The 18,648-nt window shown below is 37.0% G+C and overlaps 1 protein-coding gene across 5 annotated transcripts in view; it reads left to right on the forward strand.

The window, feature by feature from the left end:
- fli1 (Fli-1 proto-oncogene, ETS transcription factor) overlaps nt 1-18,648 on the forward strand; it is a 79,826-nt gene that overhangs the window by 10,259 nt on the left and 50,919 nt on the right. For 2 of the 5 annotated variants that reach the window (XM_028810349.2, XM_051932337.1), the window contains exon 3: nt 16,079-16,290. In XM_028810349.2, coding sequence (XP_028666182.1) covers nt 16,079-16,290 — 212 coding nt within the window. Of the gene's footprint in view, nt 1-1,763; nt 1,885-2,623; nt 2,790-9,893; nt 10,011-16,078; nt 16,291-18,648 lie in introns of those variants that run through there. The other 3 variants (XM_051932339.1, XM_051932338.1, XM_051932340.1) reach the window with 3 other exon arrangements.

An 18,648-nucleotide genomic window follows, 5' to 3' on the forward strand; every position in this document is an offset into this window, starting at 1 on the left:
GTTGCCTATCTTGTACAATGTATTTTGAAAGCATGCCAGCATGCATTTAATTAATATTTTACAGTTTTGTTAATAAAAATAGGGCTAATGTAGAAGCCTTGCTTTTTGGTACCTGCCATATTTTAAACTTATAGTCTAAAAAGCCTGGTTAGGCTTCTCAGTTTATTGCATGAATTAACTGTTGGCTGTCAGAATGCATCCTTAACACAGATGTTTTGTGGTCCCTTATAATAAACCAACTTTCATTTGTTTACTGCCATTTCAAAAATGTTTTGTTACAGTTATAATCCTCTGGGTTACTCTCAGGTCTGCTCTGTGCTTTCATTTTATGAATTACACATTCCAAACCTTGTATTTTTCACTGACTTCATCGTGTGCTTTTATTTGGCTAAATAAGAATTTTGCTTGACAAAGTCATATCTTGCTATTACTGCTTTGCTTTGACATTCGTAATCTGTTAATGCAGTAGTGTATGAGCCAGTATACTTGGTTACAAATTTCTTGGCTTTACAGTCTGCTTGATATCCCCCCACCTCAAAGTAGCCAAGATTAAGAATGACCAGGATATCAGTGGCCCCAGTCCAACTGCATCATCAAGCGTTGTGTCTCCACCTAAGCCATCAAATTCCTTACGGGGTTAGTTTATAATATAAAAAGTAATAGCAAAGTGATCTTTGCAGTAAACAACAGAAAGCCTGTAAATAACATTACCAGTGTAATTATGTTTTGAAGAACTGTATGGTAATTAGTTTATAATATAAAAAGTAATAGCAAAGTGATCTTTGCAGTAAACAACAAAAGGCCTGTAAATAACATTACCAGTGTAATTATGTTTTGAAGAACTGTATGGTAACCTGATGTGACATTTGAGCTATATCATTCCTTTGATGAGAGGAATATTTCTAACTGCTATGATATACAAGTAAATTAATAGATAAAGTTAATTAAGTGTATATAACGTTTTGCATGGTCTCTGGGTGCTTCGGTTCCACTCCCAGTCCAAAGACAAGCAGGAGAGGTGAATTTGAGTTGCTAAATTGGCCCTAGCTGTGTATGTGGGTGTTTGTATTTGCCCTGAGATGGGCTGGCACCCTGTCCAAGTGTTGTTCCTGCCTTCTGTCCTATGATTGCTGGGATAGGCTCCAGATGTCCTACAACCCTGCCCTGAATAAGCGGGTTAGGAAGATGGATGGATGGATTGAATTTAATCTGTGTGATTGTGTGTTTCTTCTGATGATTGGTTATTTTAGAAGAAAAAAGTGATATGTTTTATGATTTCTTTTCCTCATACTTTACTTAACAAAATATGTATTCATGAAAAAAATGACAATTTCAAGAAACCAAAGAGTTAACTAAAGGGGGTCCAGCTTAATTGGTCTGCACTGAAGTGGCCCCAGGCAAAAGGCGCCATGACCCCTAGCAGGATCCAGATGTGGAAGCCTCAAGGGTGGTGCAGTTTGTGTGAGTGAGAGTGTGTGTGTGTGTCGAGAGAGGTGGCAGTGGAGTGTGTGGGGGGGGGGGGGTGTATGTGTTCAGACCCCCAGGTTTGGAGCAGACAGCACGACCCCCCTGTCAGCCTCCCTTGGCTGAGTCCTGTACAGATTTGCTCACGTTCATTTTTGGCTCCATGTCTGCCATCTGTGAAAGAAAGTGAGAGAGAGAAAGACAGAGTAGAGGGATAGAGAGGTTTCTCCACTTGAGACTTTACAGCTTTACTATAACCTTCATTTTAGTTCAGTTTCAAGATATAACTTTAAAAAGGAGACCGTCTTTTTTATGAAGTGTTTGCTGAGAAATTTGGCTTTCTAATATAAGATTTACCAAAACTTGGATTCGAAGGGGAGGGTCCTAGCTTTAAGAGTGGCAATACCTGCCTTAAAAAAGGTAAACTATTACATTTTAAATTTGCTTTTAAAGATTTTTTTTCCTGTGTGAAATGGTATGCAGATATTTAGTTTTGAAAGGCTAGCTTGTCGGAATTGTAGACATCGGAGCTGAATAGCCCGTTATATTACACAGTGACGACTACACAACCTGTAGACTTCATTTTCAAGGCAGGTAAAAGTGACGCAGACGTCGCGATCTGCTGGGATTCTCTTGGTGCTCCACTTTGTAGATGTTAATGGTGATGTACTCCAGAATGTAGGTAATGCTTTTGTTTTCCTGCAATGATTTATGGCTTATTAAAAATTAATGAGCTGCAGATGGATTTTCAAAAGGTCCTGACTTTACTGTTACATATTATTCTCGGCGAAGAGCAGAAAGAAGACTAGAATTACAAAAACGATACAAAATAGAACTAAAGGAAGCTACGCCGATGAACTTCGGGGTTTGTTTTGTTAATTTTAGAAATAACAGTTTTAGCGAGTAGATTTATGGTGATGTGATGAGGTGGTTGTGTAAATATTTTGGAAAGGAATATTTCGAATAAAAGAGCTAGTTTTATTTATAATCGTGTGTGAGTGTGAATCAACTATTCATTTTTCTTAACTACAGTAGCCAAAAGGCTTAGTAGAGGAAAAGGGTTCCATTGTTTCTCCCTCTTATCTATTTGGGACAAATATCCTGCTTTTAGTTTTGGAAGGCAGGGCTACAGTGACACACGCATAGTTTCCTTCTCAGAAGCAGTGACTTCACTTCCCAAATTTAGAAAAAAAAGAATCATCCGGTTAACTGTCTCTTTCTCTTCGCCACATATCGGAGGCAATACAAATAATTCAGTAGCGTGTCATGTGTGGGATATTCCTTGGGCCCGCAGGAATTTACCCAAAATGGACGGAACGATTAAGGTAACGCTGTCTATACTTTTTTTTCTGGTTTGGGGGTGCGTCCTGTATGCAGTATTGAGAGCGCTGTCTCTCTGTCTTTTTCCAGTCTGTTTTTACATTCTCCTTTCTGTTTCCGCGTCTCTAAAGCGCTATACATATTTCAGTGGTTACTTCCCAATTCCCCAAACCCAAAGCGGTAACCCGATTTCCTTATTTTTTCCTCTTTTTTTAAGTTTCCTTTTCCTTTCTACCGCAGGCACGTTCAATGCGAAAGAATACGCGGGGATAAAGGACTCGCGAACCTGCATGAGTTTTCAGTTTAGAAGCACCAGTTAAATGATATGATCTTTAGTCTTTTTAAAAGCGTTAACTGAAACTGTTGTCTCGGATCTGTGTAAATACATGTGTTCCATCATGTGCTTTGTTTACCGATAAATAAAAGCGTTGCGTGTAGCTCGTAGACTTGCGCTGAATTCAAGATGCTGCGCAACTGTGGTGGCAGCGCGCCCAGGAAATGTTTGTGACTTGCAAGTAAAAGTGAGCATTACAAATACACGGGACATAGCGGAGGATGGTGGCACATCGGTTGGACTAAGGGCACTCTTACGGTCTGCTAAGTTGTGCTTTGGTGGCAAAGTGTCAAGTAGGATTCCGAATAATCTAAAATGCACAAAATCTTTCTAGCATATGTTAACATTCTCAAATCAGTCAAAAGACATTCAACGTCTGAAGTAAAAACAGTGGTGGTGATACGTGTGCTGTGGAGAGGGGGGTGACAGAGTGGGTTAGGAAGAGGAAATGATTTTTACAGATGACTTCTTATTATTCATATAGGTACATCCATATAAATTGTATTTTTAAAAAACAATTACTAGAATTCAGCTCTCTTTCATTAGTTGTTCGAGTAATATATTCAACATTGCATGATTTAGTGAAGTTTGTTCATTTCATTTTAGCGACATTAACTTTTGACATTCCGTGGATTAACACACCCGCGGACGCAAATATTCGGTTTAAAAAGAAAATAAAAAAAAAAAACTACGAAATTAGTGCCATATCTTTAAGTGTTTCTAAATCATTGAAGGGTTGTTTTGATCCAAACTAAATAAGGACTAACAGCGCCCGAAAATGGTCATAGTGATGTAAAATGTACCTATTCTACTGGTCCATTTACTTTGCCTGCACTCTTAAAAACAATAGCTCTTTAATGGCACTTTACTGGGTTGTGCGGTTCCGTTGCTTGACAAAGAAGCATTTCATTCCGAAAAGGGTTCTTTGCACGTGAAACTGATACTTTGAGCTTTAAAAAAATTCTTAATATGTTAGCATAAAAGAAATCTTTAAAGAAGGGAAGGATAAACAAGCAGGGTACTAATTGATCAAGAAAACTTGAACCTCGCCCAAAGTCCCTTTAAAATCAGGAACCCATTGGTATTTCACTAACCTGTTTTCATTTATTCATGGGTATATGGAATGACGGTTCCAAATAAGTAACGGTTTTTTTTTTCTGGGCCCTTCATATGGAAGGTTAATTTTGGGAACCATATAGTTCCCTCCGTATAGCATCGAACCACTTTGGCACTTTTATTTTTTAAGAATGGACCCAATCCATTTTTATGATGGAAGAGAGTCAGAGACGTTCCTGAAAACATTAGGTGCAAGACAAGAATCCCACCTGGACGGTGATAAGGTCCTTCACAAAGGTACCATTCATGCAAACACTCTGCAACATTTTACGGCTGCCAATTAGCCAAATGCAGGGTCAACGGGAAGCCGGAGCACCCGCGTAGACACTCAGAGAAAACACAAACTCCATATGGCAATGAAGCAGGCTGGACCTCTGCTGGGAGGTAACAGTGTGTACTTCTGTGCAATCCCTTTTGAAAGTGCTTGAGTAGGAAAAGAATACATAAGGTATTCACTTATTCATTTAATGAAATAATGCATTCACATTCAAGATCAATTGATTCTTCCTGGGTCAAAACGCTTAAACCTTCTAATGTTCGATTGCATTTTGTTTATTTAGTTTTGTTTTTTTGACGCTGAAATCAAATGTCTGATTTATCTTAAATCTATTTACATTTCTTCATTGACCGCAATTCGCGTCTTTCTACGGTAAGCTCTTCTACCGGTGCACATTTTATTTCTAGAAGCTACATGTGGGTGGCGCTGTCGCCTCACTGACTAGTGTCCTGCCTATCCCGTGCCCGGTAGCTGTCTCTATGGAGTTTGCCGGTTCTCCCCATGTGCATTTTCCTCACGGTCTCCCGGCTTTTCCTCCCACACTCTCAGTGACGTGCCTGTTAGGTTAATTACCTGCGGCATACATCGCTGTGTGCGTGTCAGTTTGGGTCTGTGTACACGAGAGGGCTCTGCCATGGCTGTTTTATGGTGCTGTGCCCAATGCAGTCAGGATAGGCTCGGCTCTTTGTAATCTTCAATTGGATTAAATGGATTTGGGATTGAAAATGTTATATTAAAAGATGCGTATGCAATATGAATCATCCATCCATCCATCCATCCATTTTCCAACCCGCTGAATCCGAACACAGGGTCACGGGGGTCTGCTGGAGCCAATCCCAGCCAACACAGGGCACAAGGCAGGAAACAATCCTGGGCAGGGTGCCAACCCACCGCAGGACACACACAAACACACCCACACACCAAGCACACACTAGGGCCAATTTAGAATCGCCAATCCACCTAACCTGCATGTCTTTGGAATGTGGGAGGAAACCGGAGCGCCCGGAGGAAACCCACGCAGACACGGGGAGAACATGCAAACTCCACGCAGGGAGGACCCGGGAATCGAACCCAGGTCCCCAGATCTCCCAACTGCGAGGCAGCAGCGCTACCCACTGCGCCACCGTGCCGCCAATAGGAATCATTATTTATGTAAATAACTCTAATCTCGGGGGTGTGATCATTAAAAATTATACTTACCAAAGTTTCTTTTTATGGAAATCACTCTTTAAAATATTGGTTCTAAAATAGCATTGTACTGGGCTGCATAGTTCTAATGCTTGATAAAGAACCATTTCATTCTGAGATCAGTTTCTTCCTTAAGAAGTTGGGTCCTTGGGCTTTGTAAAGGTCCCTAATTTGTGGATTAAACAAAAATCTTTATTGCACAGTATAGGATGCCAGGAAACTGACAGATTAAGAAAATCTGAATGCATAGTCTGTTATTGTGTGCAGTGAGAGTCCTTTTAAAATCAGGAAACTATTGATGTTTCACACTTTTTTTTATCATGTATTTATGGAGCTTGTTATGGATCTAACTAAGTAAATGTTCTTTCTGGAAACATTATATGGATGGTTCTTTTAGGAATACAAAATGGTACTGCTGTGGCATTGGCCCAAAGAACAGCTGTGGCCCTTTTATTTTTAACAGTGTTATGATGGACATATAGGACAACTTGTGCCTGTGGACGACACGCTACTTTTTCTGAAGTTTTTATCCAAAGGTTATGCAATTTCATGGTTTAAAGGTTGGTGCCTTATGGTGCTATGCCACAATGCCCACCTTAAAGAGAAGCCATGGAGCTTCATTAATGTGGACAACTGCATTGGGTCAATTTGTTGTCATTATACATACACTGCAATGTTTCTGTGTGTGGAGCAATCTCCACAGTATTATTTAAAGTATCATTATAGTGTCAAAGTGAAACTTCAGCTAACAACAGATTGTGCCTTTACTATATATTTTTCTGAAACTGTATGCTGTCTATTTTTAAACACAGTAATTTTGTACCTTAAGCTACAATTAAGAAATTAATTGAACTTAGTCAAAAATATTCTTTTAAAAATATATTAAAATCTTTTAACTCATGCAAAAAACCTTTTTGCATTTATAATCCCGGTAAGTCATTCACTCATTTTCTGAACTCAATACAGTAAAGCTCTGAGCTGTGCTGGCACCGAGTACTAGGCAGGGCAGGGCACACCCTGGCTCACACACACACACACACACACACACACACACACACACACACACACACACTGCCATAGAGGGCTGGTTCACAGTTGCCAATCACGGTAACTCGCACATTTGTGGGATGCAAGACACAACTGAACTAGCTGGAGGAATCCCACAAATAGACATCCTTGGATTTAAACTCAGGACTTTAGGGGTGTAGTGCCCACTACTGTGCTTTTCCTTAACCTGATAACAGAAAAAAACTACATACAAATCTCACAACTGGTTTTCCTGCAGTAAAAATATTTTATTAGACCAATTTAAATGTCAAAAAAGTCTTATAAAGTGTGCCTGAATATGTTTGAAATATGTCAAAACTTGAAGTGAGGTATTATACTCAAAGTGTCTCTTTGCTGTGTTTTTTTACACAAGAGTCCATTTAGGGTCAGATGTAATGTCTAAAATGAGGAAAACCATTGTTTAAATAAACTTCACAGGGCACTTGTCCCACCATACTCCCTAACCCCACCCCCGTCCCAAACGTCTTGCTAAGAATAACACAGTCTGCATTAAACCAAAAGTTAACAACCATCCCTTGTTACAATTAAACAAGGAGGCCAGTGTTTTCCCAAATGTGAAAAAAATGGTTTGTTTAGAAAAATTATTTCTTTTTAAATGCATATTTGTTTGACTGTGTAATCAATCCGTTAATAAATGAAGGCTTCTTGACATAGCCATCAAGACCACATTATCATAAAGGACACATTTTAAGTCATATAATGTCTTTTCTAGAAGTGTAAAAAGCATAAACTAATACTGCAAGTATGTATTTTACAGGAAGCCATAGCTTTGTTGCGTGTTTAGCTAGTTAGTTGAAGTTCTGGACACTGGGTTCAAATCTCAGCCTAAACACCCCTGTGTGAAATTTTCACACTCTCCTCATGTCTGCAAGGCTTGTCTTTGTTTCCTTCCTTCCTTTACTTTGCCACCCATGTAGATAACTGGTAGCTCTAGATTTTTCCACTGTAAGTATGTGAGTGTAAATACTCTGTAATAAACTGGGGTGTATTCCAGTTCAGTTCCAGGTTTGTGTCTCATGCTGCTCATGTGGACTCCTGACCTCACAACCCTAGATCTGGAGTGAGTGACCTTTAAAAGAGAAGGGATGGTTGGATGGCTGAATTCTCCTTTATTGAGTTCAGGCACTAAAAATGTACATCATATGTCCAGAGTTCAAACAGGCCTGGCAATAAGGGAAAGTTGCCAAACTGGTGGAAAGTAAAGCATTAGTTCAGTGAAACAAGACACACTTCATGATCAACCAAAATGGTTTATCTTGGTCCAAATTTTATAGATTTTTTAAATTTGTGTTTTATTGTAAATGATAATCTGCGTGTATTTGCATAGGTATTGTGAGCATTTCCAACATGTATCTAAATGCTGGTACACCTAAGCTGAGCAGAGAGTGTGCTGACAAAGAGCATTAAATAGAATGCAATTTACGGTACCTTGAAGGATCAGTATATGCTCATAATTTGAACGATCCACTGCACTCCATTATTACTCATGAGCAGCCTGTTTATAATGAAGGGGAATGACACTATTTAGAAATAAACTGAACTGAACTCCAATCAAATTAAGATTGTGTTCATCACTATTCTAGTGTGACTGGCATTTTCTGACATCTTCCCTTTCTTTACTTCTATTTTTCTTTAGGACTAAGACCTGCTGTAGATATGGTTCACAAGAAAGTTCTCCACTTGTCAAGTTCTTTAATTTCCCTCCTTAGTGAAGACTATTATTTATAACTGATTTCATTTTTTTCCACACTTGCTTCTCATTATGTGAAACAAAATGCAGCAGCAGCAGCAGACTAATTGATCTACCTGTGGAATATGTAATGAGAACAGGAAAACTGTAAAAGAAGAGCTTTTTGTTGCATAATGTATTATTTAGAACATCCATCCATCCATCCATCCATTTTCCAACCCGCTGAATCTGAACACAGGGTCACGGGGGTCTGATGGAGCCAATCCCAACCAACACAGGGCACAAGGCAGGAACCAATCCCGGGCAGGGTGCCAACCCACCTCAGGACACACACAAACACACACTAGGGCCAATTTAGAATTGCCAATCCACCTAACCTGCATGTCTTTGGACTGTGGGAGGAAACCGGAGTGCCCGGAGGAAACCCACGCAGACACGGGGAGAACATGCAAACTCTACGCAGGGAGGACCCGGGAAGCAAACCCAGGTCCCCCAACTGCGAGGCAGCAGCACTACCCACTGCGCCACAAATAAATTCACTATTTACTTAAAATATAATGCAATTCTGAGTGAAAATCTTACTAACCACAGGAGCTGTGGGTGTGGTGGGACGATGGATTTATGACCAACTCCTTGCTCACTGCTTGGTGCTTTCTTCTTGATTCTTGATAGTCAAGAATAGTCTTGTCACTCTGATAACCTCACCCAGGATGAGCAGATTTAGTGCAAATCTTTTGTGACAATCGCTCAGTAAATGATATGGTTAAGAATTAGTCAGTGGATATTATACATATTATTATTTTTTATTTTTGATAATAAATTACACATCTCTGAAAATAATGATGCAAAATTGGTCAGATGTACATGAGCTAAATAGAATTTTCTTTCTTTCTTTCTTTCTTTCTTTCTTTCTTTCTTTCTTTCTTTCTTTCTTATGAGGATATTACATTTCCTCCTTTGAAATCATCGTGAGATGTAATTGACTCTGTTTTAGTACAACAATCTGGGACTGCTTTCTAGTAATGACAATGTTCTTCTTAGCATTCTCTGTGCAACCATGCAATACACGATTGTGTGATTTTTCAGTGAACTCTTACTCGGTTCGGAATTGGACGAAGTTATAAATGTGAAGAAACTAATATAAAAGCCAAACATTTTCCATTTAACGTCCTCCCGGATGCATCACATTCGCCGCATTCTTTCTGCATTGTCTTCCTGATGTTTGCTACATTGCCAGCGACTTGATTGACTTAAAACTGTACCGAAACGTTGTTCATTCGAGTTTTAGCTTTATCAGAAGAGAAGTAGCCTTCCTGTTCAACACAATCTCGTTTCCTGACATGCTTCCTCATCCTTTTTTAAACAAAGGCCCAAATGTTTCCCATTGATGCCTCTCTTTCATCCCATCGCAAGTGCAATGCGTTTGCCTGGACCGCGTTCTTGTGCTAAAACTGAAGCGTTTGTACTTCATAAACTGGAGGAGGTCGTTCGGTAAATTTTGTCACATTTCGTTTAGCTGTCTTTCTGATTTCTTTTTGTGGATATCTAACCAGGTATATTTTACTTAACAGAAGGTATAGTGATATTGAAGACTGTCTGTATTAAGCCAAAAAAATGAACACAATTATTAAATATTTACTACTTTTTGTGATGCCTATGCATTCAAGGGTACAGGACTGAGAATGAGAAGTATTCGATTTAAATATTTTGGTATTTCGAAAATACTACCTAGGTTAATATTTAAGTAAAATCAGACAGAGAAAACACAAACACGGGCACCAGTCAATCGATGAATAAAAGTCAGTACAGTCCTATAAGAGTTACTCACACAGCTTGCCGGCCATTTCGTTAATTTATATATTCGTCTTTATTAAAGCATTATTCGTTGTTTGCGAGAGTATTACAGTTGTCTAAACGAGAATGAGGTATACAAATAGACATGAACCTAAGCATGGAAATAAAGATTAACTTATATTTGGCTATGGAAAATTAATAGAATAGATTTTAAAAATAATAAAAGGTGGTGCAAATGTAAATAATTTCTTATTCATATCACATCATGTCAGTAATAGCTGGGAAAGTTGTTTGACAGTGTAATATTCCTGACCACAGGATTCATTTCAAACTCTTATTACGTGTTTATATGATCAGAGTTTCAAGGATTTCGGAACAATAAGCGACTTAAACAGTGCAGAAGGTTTATGTTTTACACTCAAAATTATTATTTAGAAAAATAGTTCATGTTGGAAAATTCAAGACGAGTAATAAAAATGAGCATTAACGGATAGTGACAGTATACGTGCTAAACTCTTTGAAAATGTAATTTTGTAATAGCTGTTTGTAGTTTCCTATTGCAGCCTTTTTGGGGACTTTTCCATGATGATTTAAAATAATAAAGATTCATCTTTATTGTGGGTTTTTAATTTAAATTCGATAAAACAGGAATTCCTAACTTAATTAAGCGATTTATCATAACATCTTAAGAGGAGACTAAAATGACTCAATGCAATTTAGAAGGTTGGGACATTTGTGCAATCGTCACTTGTGGCATACTGTTTTTATGTCGATAATTGTTTTAATGTACGTTTTCGACATCGCATGCCACTCAAAATTAACTAATAAAGTGTAGAAGCATCTGTAAAAAAAACTTATTATAATAGGCTACATCGTATTAATGTTAAAATGTAAGCGTCTTACTCTGATTCATCAAAAATAAATTAAATCGATTAGCATTAGCTACCTGGTCAGTTTTGCAAATCGAAGGTACCAAGATAAAAAATAAACTCCAGTTCTTGGTTTAGAAAATAACAATATTTGTAAAACCAGTTATTATTTTCATACAATGGCAATTTAGAAATTTCAGATTAGCACAGCTCAATTAAGATGCTTTCTTTCCATTTGTATTTAATTAATAAGTGCTATTTGATATTAATGTATTTATGTTCTTTAATTACTTTTTTTACTTTGTTCAGGTCTCTGTATTTTAAATTGGCATTCCACATAGCTGTGTGGTACAGTACTTAGAAAGAACGTTCAGATCAAAGTTTCATTGATTAAAACGGAAACGGAATTTTCATCCCAACAATATTATTTGCAATACTCGAAAGTACATTATTATCCTACTGTTTTTTTATGATTATTATTATTATTATTATTGCCTTCCCATAAAACAGAACTTATTGTCTGGGGTTATACTGTGGTTTTGCAGACTCCATGAAATAATCTTCAACAGTAAATGCAGACTACTGAAACAAAAGCCTTAGCCACTGAGTACCTTTCAAAAATCTCAATCTTGGGACTTTTCAGTGTAAAAAAATTACTTATTGGAGATTCTTGAAATCCCTATATAGATCCCTAGAAAGACGCCATAAACAGAAAAGTACGCCTAACCCAATCTTCCTTTAATGAAGTCCTTAGCAGGAAAGGGGTCCTTAAAGTCAGGGAGTAGAAGACAATTCTCAAATGGGTTTACAGAGCTACGAGCTTTTAGTTACAATACACCACTAGAGGAAATGGTAGACCAGAGATTTGTCTGGATAGCCAAGAAAAAAAATGAGTTTCCAGTAATGTGCTGAAAATAAATAAAAGTTTAAACATAATACTCTTAAGTTTGTTCTGTTGGAGTTGCCAATTAGATATTCTTAAACATTTTCAATCATTTTTTTAACTACAAAATAAAAACTATAACACTTCTAGTAGTAGTAGTAGTAGTAGTAGTAGTAGTAGTAGTAATGAAAATAATAATAATAATAATAATAATAATAATAATAATAATAATAATAATAATAATAAGCTTCAGCGCAATAATACATCAAACTTACGCTTTCAGCAGGGTTTCTGTTACTCAATTAAGCTTTGTCTAATGTCCCTATACAGTATACGGTTTTTGATATTTAAGTGCCAGATGGCATTATTTTTATAATTGTTATTGTTTTTATTATTATTAGTAGTAGTAGTATAGTAGTACCACTCTTAAATAAGGTGCCAGAGTGTTTTTTTATAACGATGCCATCCTAAAAGACCCATCCACATGAAGATTCCAGAAAGAACATTTATTTATTTAGATCCATATGGCTCCATACAATAAACAGCCATGACTAGGAGGTAACAAATTGTGACATACCAAAGGTTATGATTTTAAAGGTACCCTGCACACAATAACACAGGCCAAGTCCCGTTTTTTTTTTCTTAATCTGTAAGTGTTGTGCTAGATCGCCTCCCATACATTAAAGATTTCAGGTTTCTTTTACGTATTAGGAAGTTTTTCAAAGTACAAAGAACCAACTTCATCGGTAAAGAACCCTTCCAAGAATGACATGGTGCTTTGTCAAGCAATGGTCTTAAGAGGAACCACACAATCAAACAACCGTAAAATGCCATCAAAGATTTTTTTATTTTTAAGAATGTACTGGGAATTTCTTCCCTTGAAATTTTTACGAAGAGCGATAATGTTTTTGTCCGTGTAAGAATTTCATAATTTTTCAGAAGTCTCGTCCAAGGGATACGAGAAAAAAAAGGGAAAAAATTACGACCGCACCGTTTAAACTGTAAATATTCTGATTGTTAGTCCAGTGTTCATAGCTTTCTTTAGTATACTGATAAACTGAGCATCTCTTACGTTGATAATTCATTTTGTAAAAGGTACGAAGAAATTGACAGATTGACCCTTTCTCGTCATTCCAAGACGTTACCAGTATTTATCAGTAAACGCAGTTAGGGCATATAACGTTCGTTAAGGAGAATCCTTAGTATAATTTTAATGACTTTTTATAATAATTTTGGCTCTATAAGAGAGAACGAGTGTTTGTGGATGTTTTATACTCCTTAATTATAAAACATAATTAAACATTAACTTAATGAAGTTTCCCTAAGTAAGTTCTAATGTTAATCGATTTGAAATTTGTATCTAACGAATATTATGGGTCATGATTTATTTCTGTAAAATACTTCCAAAATTTCATTAATTTTACTTGGGCATTGACAGAAAGGCAGCGTGTGTTCTGGCAGCACATAACCCCCTTTATGTTAATATGTCGTGGTCACTCATCTCCTACCCCTTGAATAGGATCAGCACTTTAGACAGTTTATTATTTTTCTTTTATTAATGAAAAACCAATGGGGTAAATCTAATACGCCTTGACAATTTTTACTTTCAACAAGAAATCAAAACTGCCAATTCTCTGTATTTTATTTTTCCAAGTGATTATACGCTATTGCAATCGAGTATTAATTGATTAACTTTTAACTTCAACGTACTTTAGACAATATAGGAAATATAGCAAATCAAGATTGGGCAGCACACTTTAACCTTGATTAATTAAAACCATTATAAAGTCCGTGCTTTAACAAATATTAAAGGAGAATGTTGAAAATAAAATCTTAGAACTATAATACCTGTGTGAATTTTTGCTTTAATTAGCCACAAGTAAGATGCCTGGCTAAACAATAAGATGGTATTGATTTTTGGTATTCCTTCCAGTGCAGTTAAATTCAGCCACTCTTACCTGCTCTCTTTGTTTCTCAAGAGATCAGTGCGCATCCTAGTAACATCACCTAGAATGTATTGCTAGCTGAGCACAGAAATCTTTTCTGGGTAGACATGTTCACCATTGTAGTTTAGATACACTAGGTGAGCTGAAGGAAACATTGTGATGCAGTGTGTTAGGCTGCCATCGTACCGATTCAGCAGAATAGGTATGAATTGTGCACTCATGATGTTTTTTGCAATCTGCACGTTTTCCCCTTTTCTCCTTGTACTCCCACATCTCCAAAGATATTCAGGTTGGGTTAATTGGAAAGTCTAAATTGTGTGTGTGTGTGTATGTGTGTGAGTGGGCCCTGTGATGGACTGGTTCCCTGTCTAGAGTTGTTTCCCACCTTGTACCCAGTAATACCAGAGTAGGCACTAGCCCTCCATTACACCGCAGGTTTGAAAGTGTTAGGCTATGTAACGTATTAACCTAACCAAATATTTAAAAGCTATGGGAGGAAACCAGAAAGCATTTCTGAGGTGCCAATGACTGAATGGCCATCCAGCTCTGTGAAGAGGATTACTTGTGTTCTGTTTTTGTGTGTTGCATTTCCCCCAGTTTTTGACACCCATTGCATGCCCAAACTCCATGGAAGGGAGTTTCATTCTGAATTGCCTTTCCCAATAATTCTTCCATTTTTCCCCTTAAAGTTTTTTTTTTGGAGTTTTTCTTGTCTTCTTAGAGAGTCCGGGCTGGGGGGCTGTTAAAAAACAGGTCCTGTTAAAGTCCACTTAGTTATTTCTTGTGTGATTTTGGGCTATGCAAGAAATAAATTGTTGTTGTTGTTATGTAAATAAAAGCTATAGTTTTTATAAAATTGCTGTATAATGATAAATATATTTCACTAAATATCTGCACATCTGTGCTACATAGTTCTTGCAGTTTGGATTGGATTTACTGTAGAATTGTCTATTTTTGCTCTATGAACATTTTCTAGTAAAGATGATACTGATTTAAGTTACACATTTTATTAATTTTAATAACATATAGAAGGCCGTACACTCTTAAAAATAAATGTGCTAAAAAGGTTCTTCACGGCAGTGCTATATAGCAGTGTTTCCCAACCTTTTTTATTTGGTGGTGCACTTTTTGTAACCAAAAACATCCCAAGGCACACCACTATTTTACTAACCACAAATACATTATATCACATACATGTGCTCAATAGTCCAAAGTGACGGAGAAGCCAGTAAAAAAGCATCTCCAAAGATCAGAACTTGCAGACAAGGCACTTAGTGAGCACTTTGGTGGCATCTCCCAGCTACTTCGTCCCTTTGCCCATCCCTCTCTGTCTCAGAGGGAACTTGTATGCCCACTATCCACCAGCCCTGTGGTGACCACACATCCAGCAGATGGACTCTAGCAGCCAGGGGACACGTCTAAAATTCTCTAAGTGATGTCTCTGAAACATAGTGATTGCAGAGCAGCTTTTTATGCCAGTTTCTCTTGGGTTCTGACCCAGGTGCACTACACTATTATTTCCAAGGCACTCGGATTGATAAACACTGGTCTAGAGGAACCATTTTCTGTTTCCAAAAGAACCCCTACCCCTATATGAAGGTTCCAGAAAGAACCTTTATTTAGCCATGAAGAAATGATAGCAGATTTATGAAATACCAATGTGTTTAATGATTTTAAAAGGACTTCTGCTGCAGACAATGACACAGACTAAGTTCATGTTTTCTTCATCTATTAGTATCCTAATATATATTAAACATTTCTGTTTAATTCATACATTAGGAACCTTTTCAAAGTCTAAAGAACCAATTTCACATGCAAGGACCCTCCCCAGAATTAAATTGTTCTTTGTCAAAAAAGGATTCTACGAGGAACCAGACAACCCAGTAAAGTTCTATTATGGATCCAATTATTTTTAAGATAATGCTTACACTTTGAACTTAATAAAACAAGTATAAAGATGGACGTATCTTAATGTACGACTTTAATTAGTTCTTCATAAACAGTAATCATCTTGGTTAGCAAGTAAAATAGTGCATGATAAGTACACTGCATCAGAAATTGGGTTTTATCAGGATGATTAAGAATAATAAACTTTGCTTCTTATGCTCAATTTTATGTTGTTTTTTTAGGAGGCATTGTCGGTGGTAAGTGACGACCAATCCTTATTTGAGCCTCCATACGTCACTGCTGCTCAAATACCCAAGCCAGATATGACTGCCTCAGGAACACCAGATTATGGGCAACCCCATAAAATCAACCCTTTACCTCCTCAACAAGAATGGATTAATCAATCAGTCCGGGTGAGCGTGAAGAGAGAATATGATCACATCAATTGCTCAAGGTAATTTTACAATGGGTTGCAGTATGTGCCATTATCTATCTATCTATCTATCTATCTATCTATCTATCTATCTATCTATCTATCTATCTATCTATCTATCTATCTATCTATCTATCTATCTGTCTGTCTGTCTGTCTGTCTGTCTGTCTGTCTGTCTGTCTGTCTGTCTGTCTGCCTGCCTGCCTGCCTGCCTGCCTGCCTGCCTGCCTGCCTGCCTGCCTATCTATCTATCTATCTATCTATCTATCTATCTATCTATCTATCTATCTATCTATCTATCTATCTATCTACCTGAAAGGAAACTTACAAAAACAAATAAACATAATAAACCATTTGGACATGTTTTATGAAGTATCTTTCTAAATTCCCTGCATTTGTTTTCTGTTTATGTGATATCTGGGCTCTCCCTTATGCATGGCAATTAGATCTATAATATAACAGCAAACATATTGAGCTTGTCAGTCATGTTGATCGCATCATGTCTTGACTCTGTTTGTGATTTTCATAGACATTTTGTCAGAATGCAGCTGAACTGATGGGTTGGGGATGATGGAGGTGAAGCTAAATTTATATGAAATGTGGTATTACATGCTGTATTGCTTAGCTGTTCAGTATCACACTCGTTATGCTGAAATTTTTATAAATCTAATAAACACTGTAGACATTTGGAGAGTACCTTATTTGAGAACTTGAGGCTAGCATGTCTGTAGTTTGCAAGATATTGTTATACTACTTACATTACTATAGTAGTTCTCAATTTCGAGCGAGACCCTACTATCTTTGTGCATTAAATTGGCAGCTTAAGCATGCGGCAATGAGCAACCAACACAGAAAACAACCTGCCTTTTTATTTACTGTATCTTCATTTTGAAAACAGTATCAGTTATTCTCTGAGATGATTTAGTCATTATCCCTATGTATTCTATATTAACTTTGATTTTGATCTTTGAAAGGTCTTCCTATAATTCATTTCTTTATTCTGTACTGTTATACTGTCCATTATTCTTACCATGTACCCTTTTCTAGTTTTATATTCTACATATCTATATTTTACTTCTTTAACTTCTTGTACTTGAGTATGCTTCTCTCCACCTTCAAAAATCTATTAGTGCTCTAGGTATCATTTTGTGTTTTGTATTCCCTTTCATTTATTTGCTGCTGTTCATTTAATTCTATATATTTGATGCTATATTTTTTAATGTGATTGACCACCTACTTCAGGTATAAGCTTTAAAAGGCACTATATAAAATACTGGCTGATCCATTGGTTGATGGATTGATTTATTTTGCACATGTCTCTATATCTGTATGGGTACTCAGTTTTTCCTAACTGCATAAGAAGCAGTCAATTGTCGATTTCAGATTCTTCCTGCATGAGTGAGTATGGCAGTGTGTGTGCCTTTTGGCGGAGTGGGACTCCATCTATAATTTGTGTCTACCTTGCTCCCAGGGTTACTGGAATATTCACAGGCTAACAATGATTCTGATCATGGAAAAGAGGCCAGAAAATGCAATGATTGATTGATTGATTGAATGTTTGATTGATTGGTTGATTTTTCATTCTATTCATGGATTGTTTCTTCTTTGCACCAGTGTTTTTGGTATAGGTTGTAGCTCAAGTAAAATTAAATATAAATTAAGCCAAAAACACTGAATTTTCACCAAAGGTATAGTATAACTCATAGGATTATAAGGGTTCACCAAAATATTTCAAAATTACAACAAACAAACTTGAGAAAGGTTGGGGTCTGTGGAAGAGCTGGGTGTCATTAGCAAACTGCAAGCAATATCCATTACACAGAGAAGTAGAAAGATGTTGCCATCCAGTCAGAGACAATTAATAACTAGCTTGGAGAACTTAGTTAACTAATGATAATAACATTATAGTGGTGGACAGTAGGTGGGCTAGTGGGGAGAGTCCAGAATTTTTTTAGTATGTGGTACACTGTATTAATCCCCAAAGGAAAATTGTCTTTTTGACATGACATTAGAATGATAAAAGTCCTCACCATACTGTATATACAGAAAAGACAAAGCAAAAACAATTTCATTTATAGCACCACAATGATATACTCAAGCCTATGGAGGAGCAAGTACATTGCATCAATATGATGACTTGTAATAGTCAAAGATATACAGAGTATTATTCACCTTTTTTCTAAGAAATTACCTAAGCAAATGTTTCATAGCAGTTGACTAAACCATTTAAAACAAATGGGTGCCAACTGTGTCATGAGACCGAGTCCATTCTTTACACAAACACTTTCAAATGACATAAACTGAACTATAAACTATAAACTGAATTCATTATACAGTGAGTACAGATCCATACTCATATCTACTGAACTGAACACTTGA

Source organism: Erpetoichthys calabaricus, chromosome 9 (genome assembly GCF_900747795.2).
Source record: "Erpetoichthys calabaricus chromosome 9, fErpCal1.3, whole genome shotgun sequence".
NCBI classification, from domain to species: domain Eukaryota; kingdom Metazoa; phylum Chordata; class Cladistia; order Polypteriformes; family Polypteridae; genus Erpetoichthys; species Erpetoichthys calabaricus.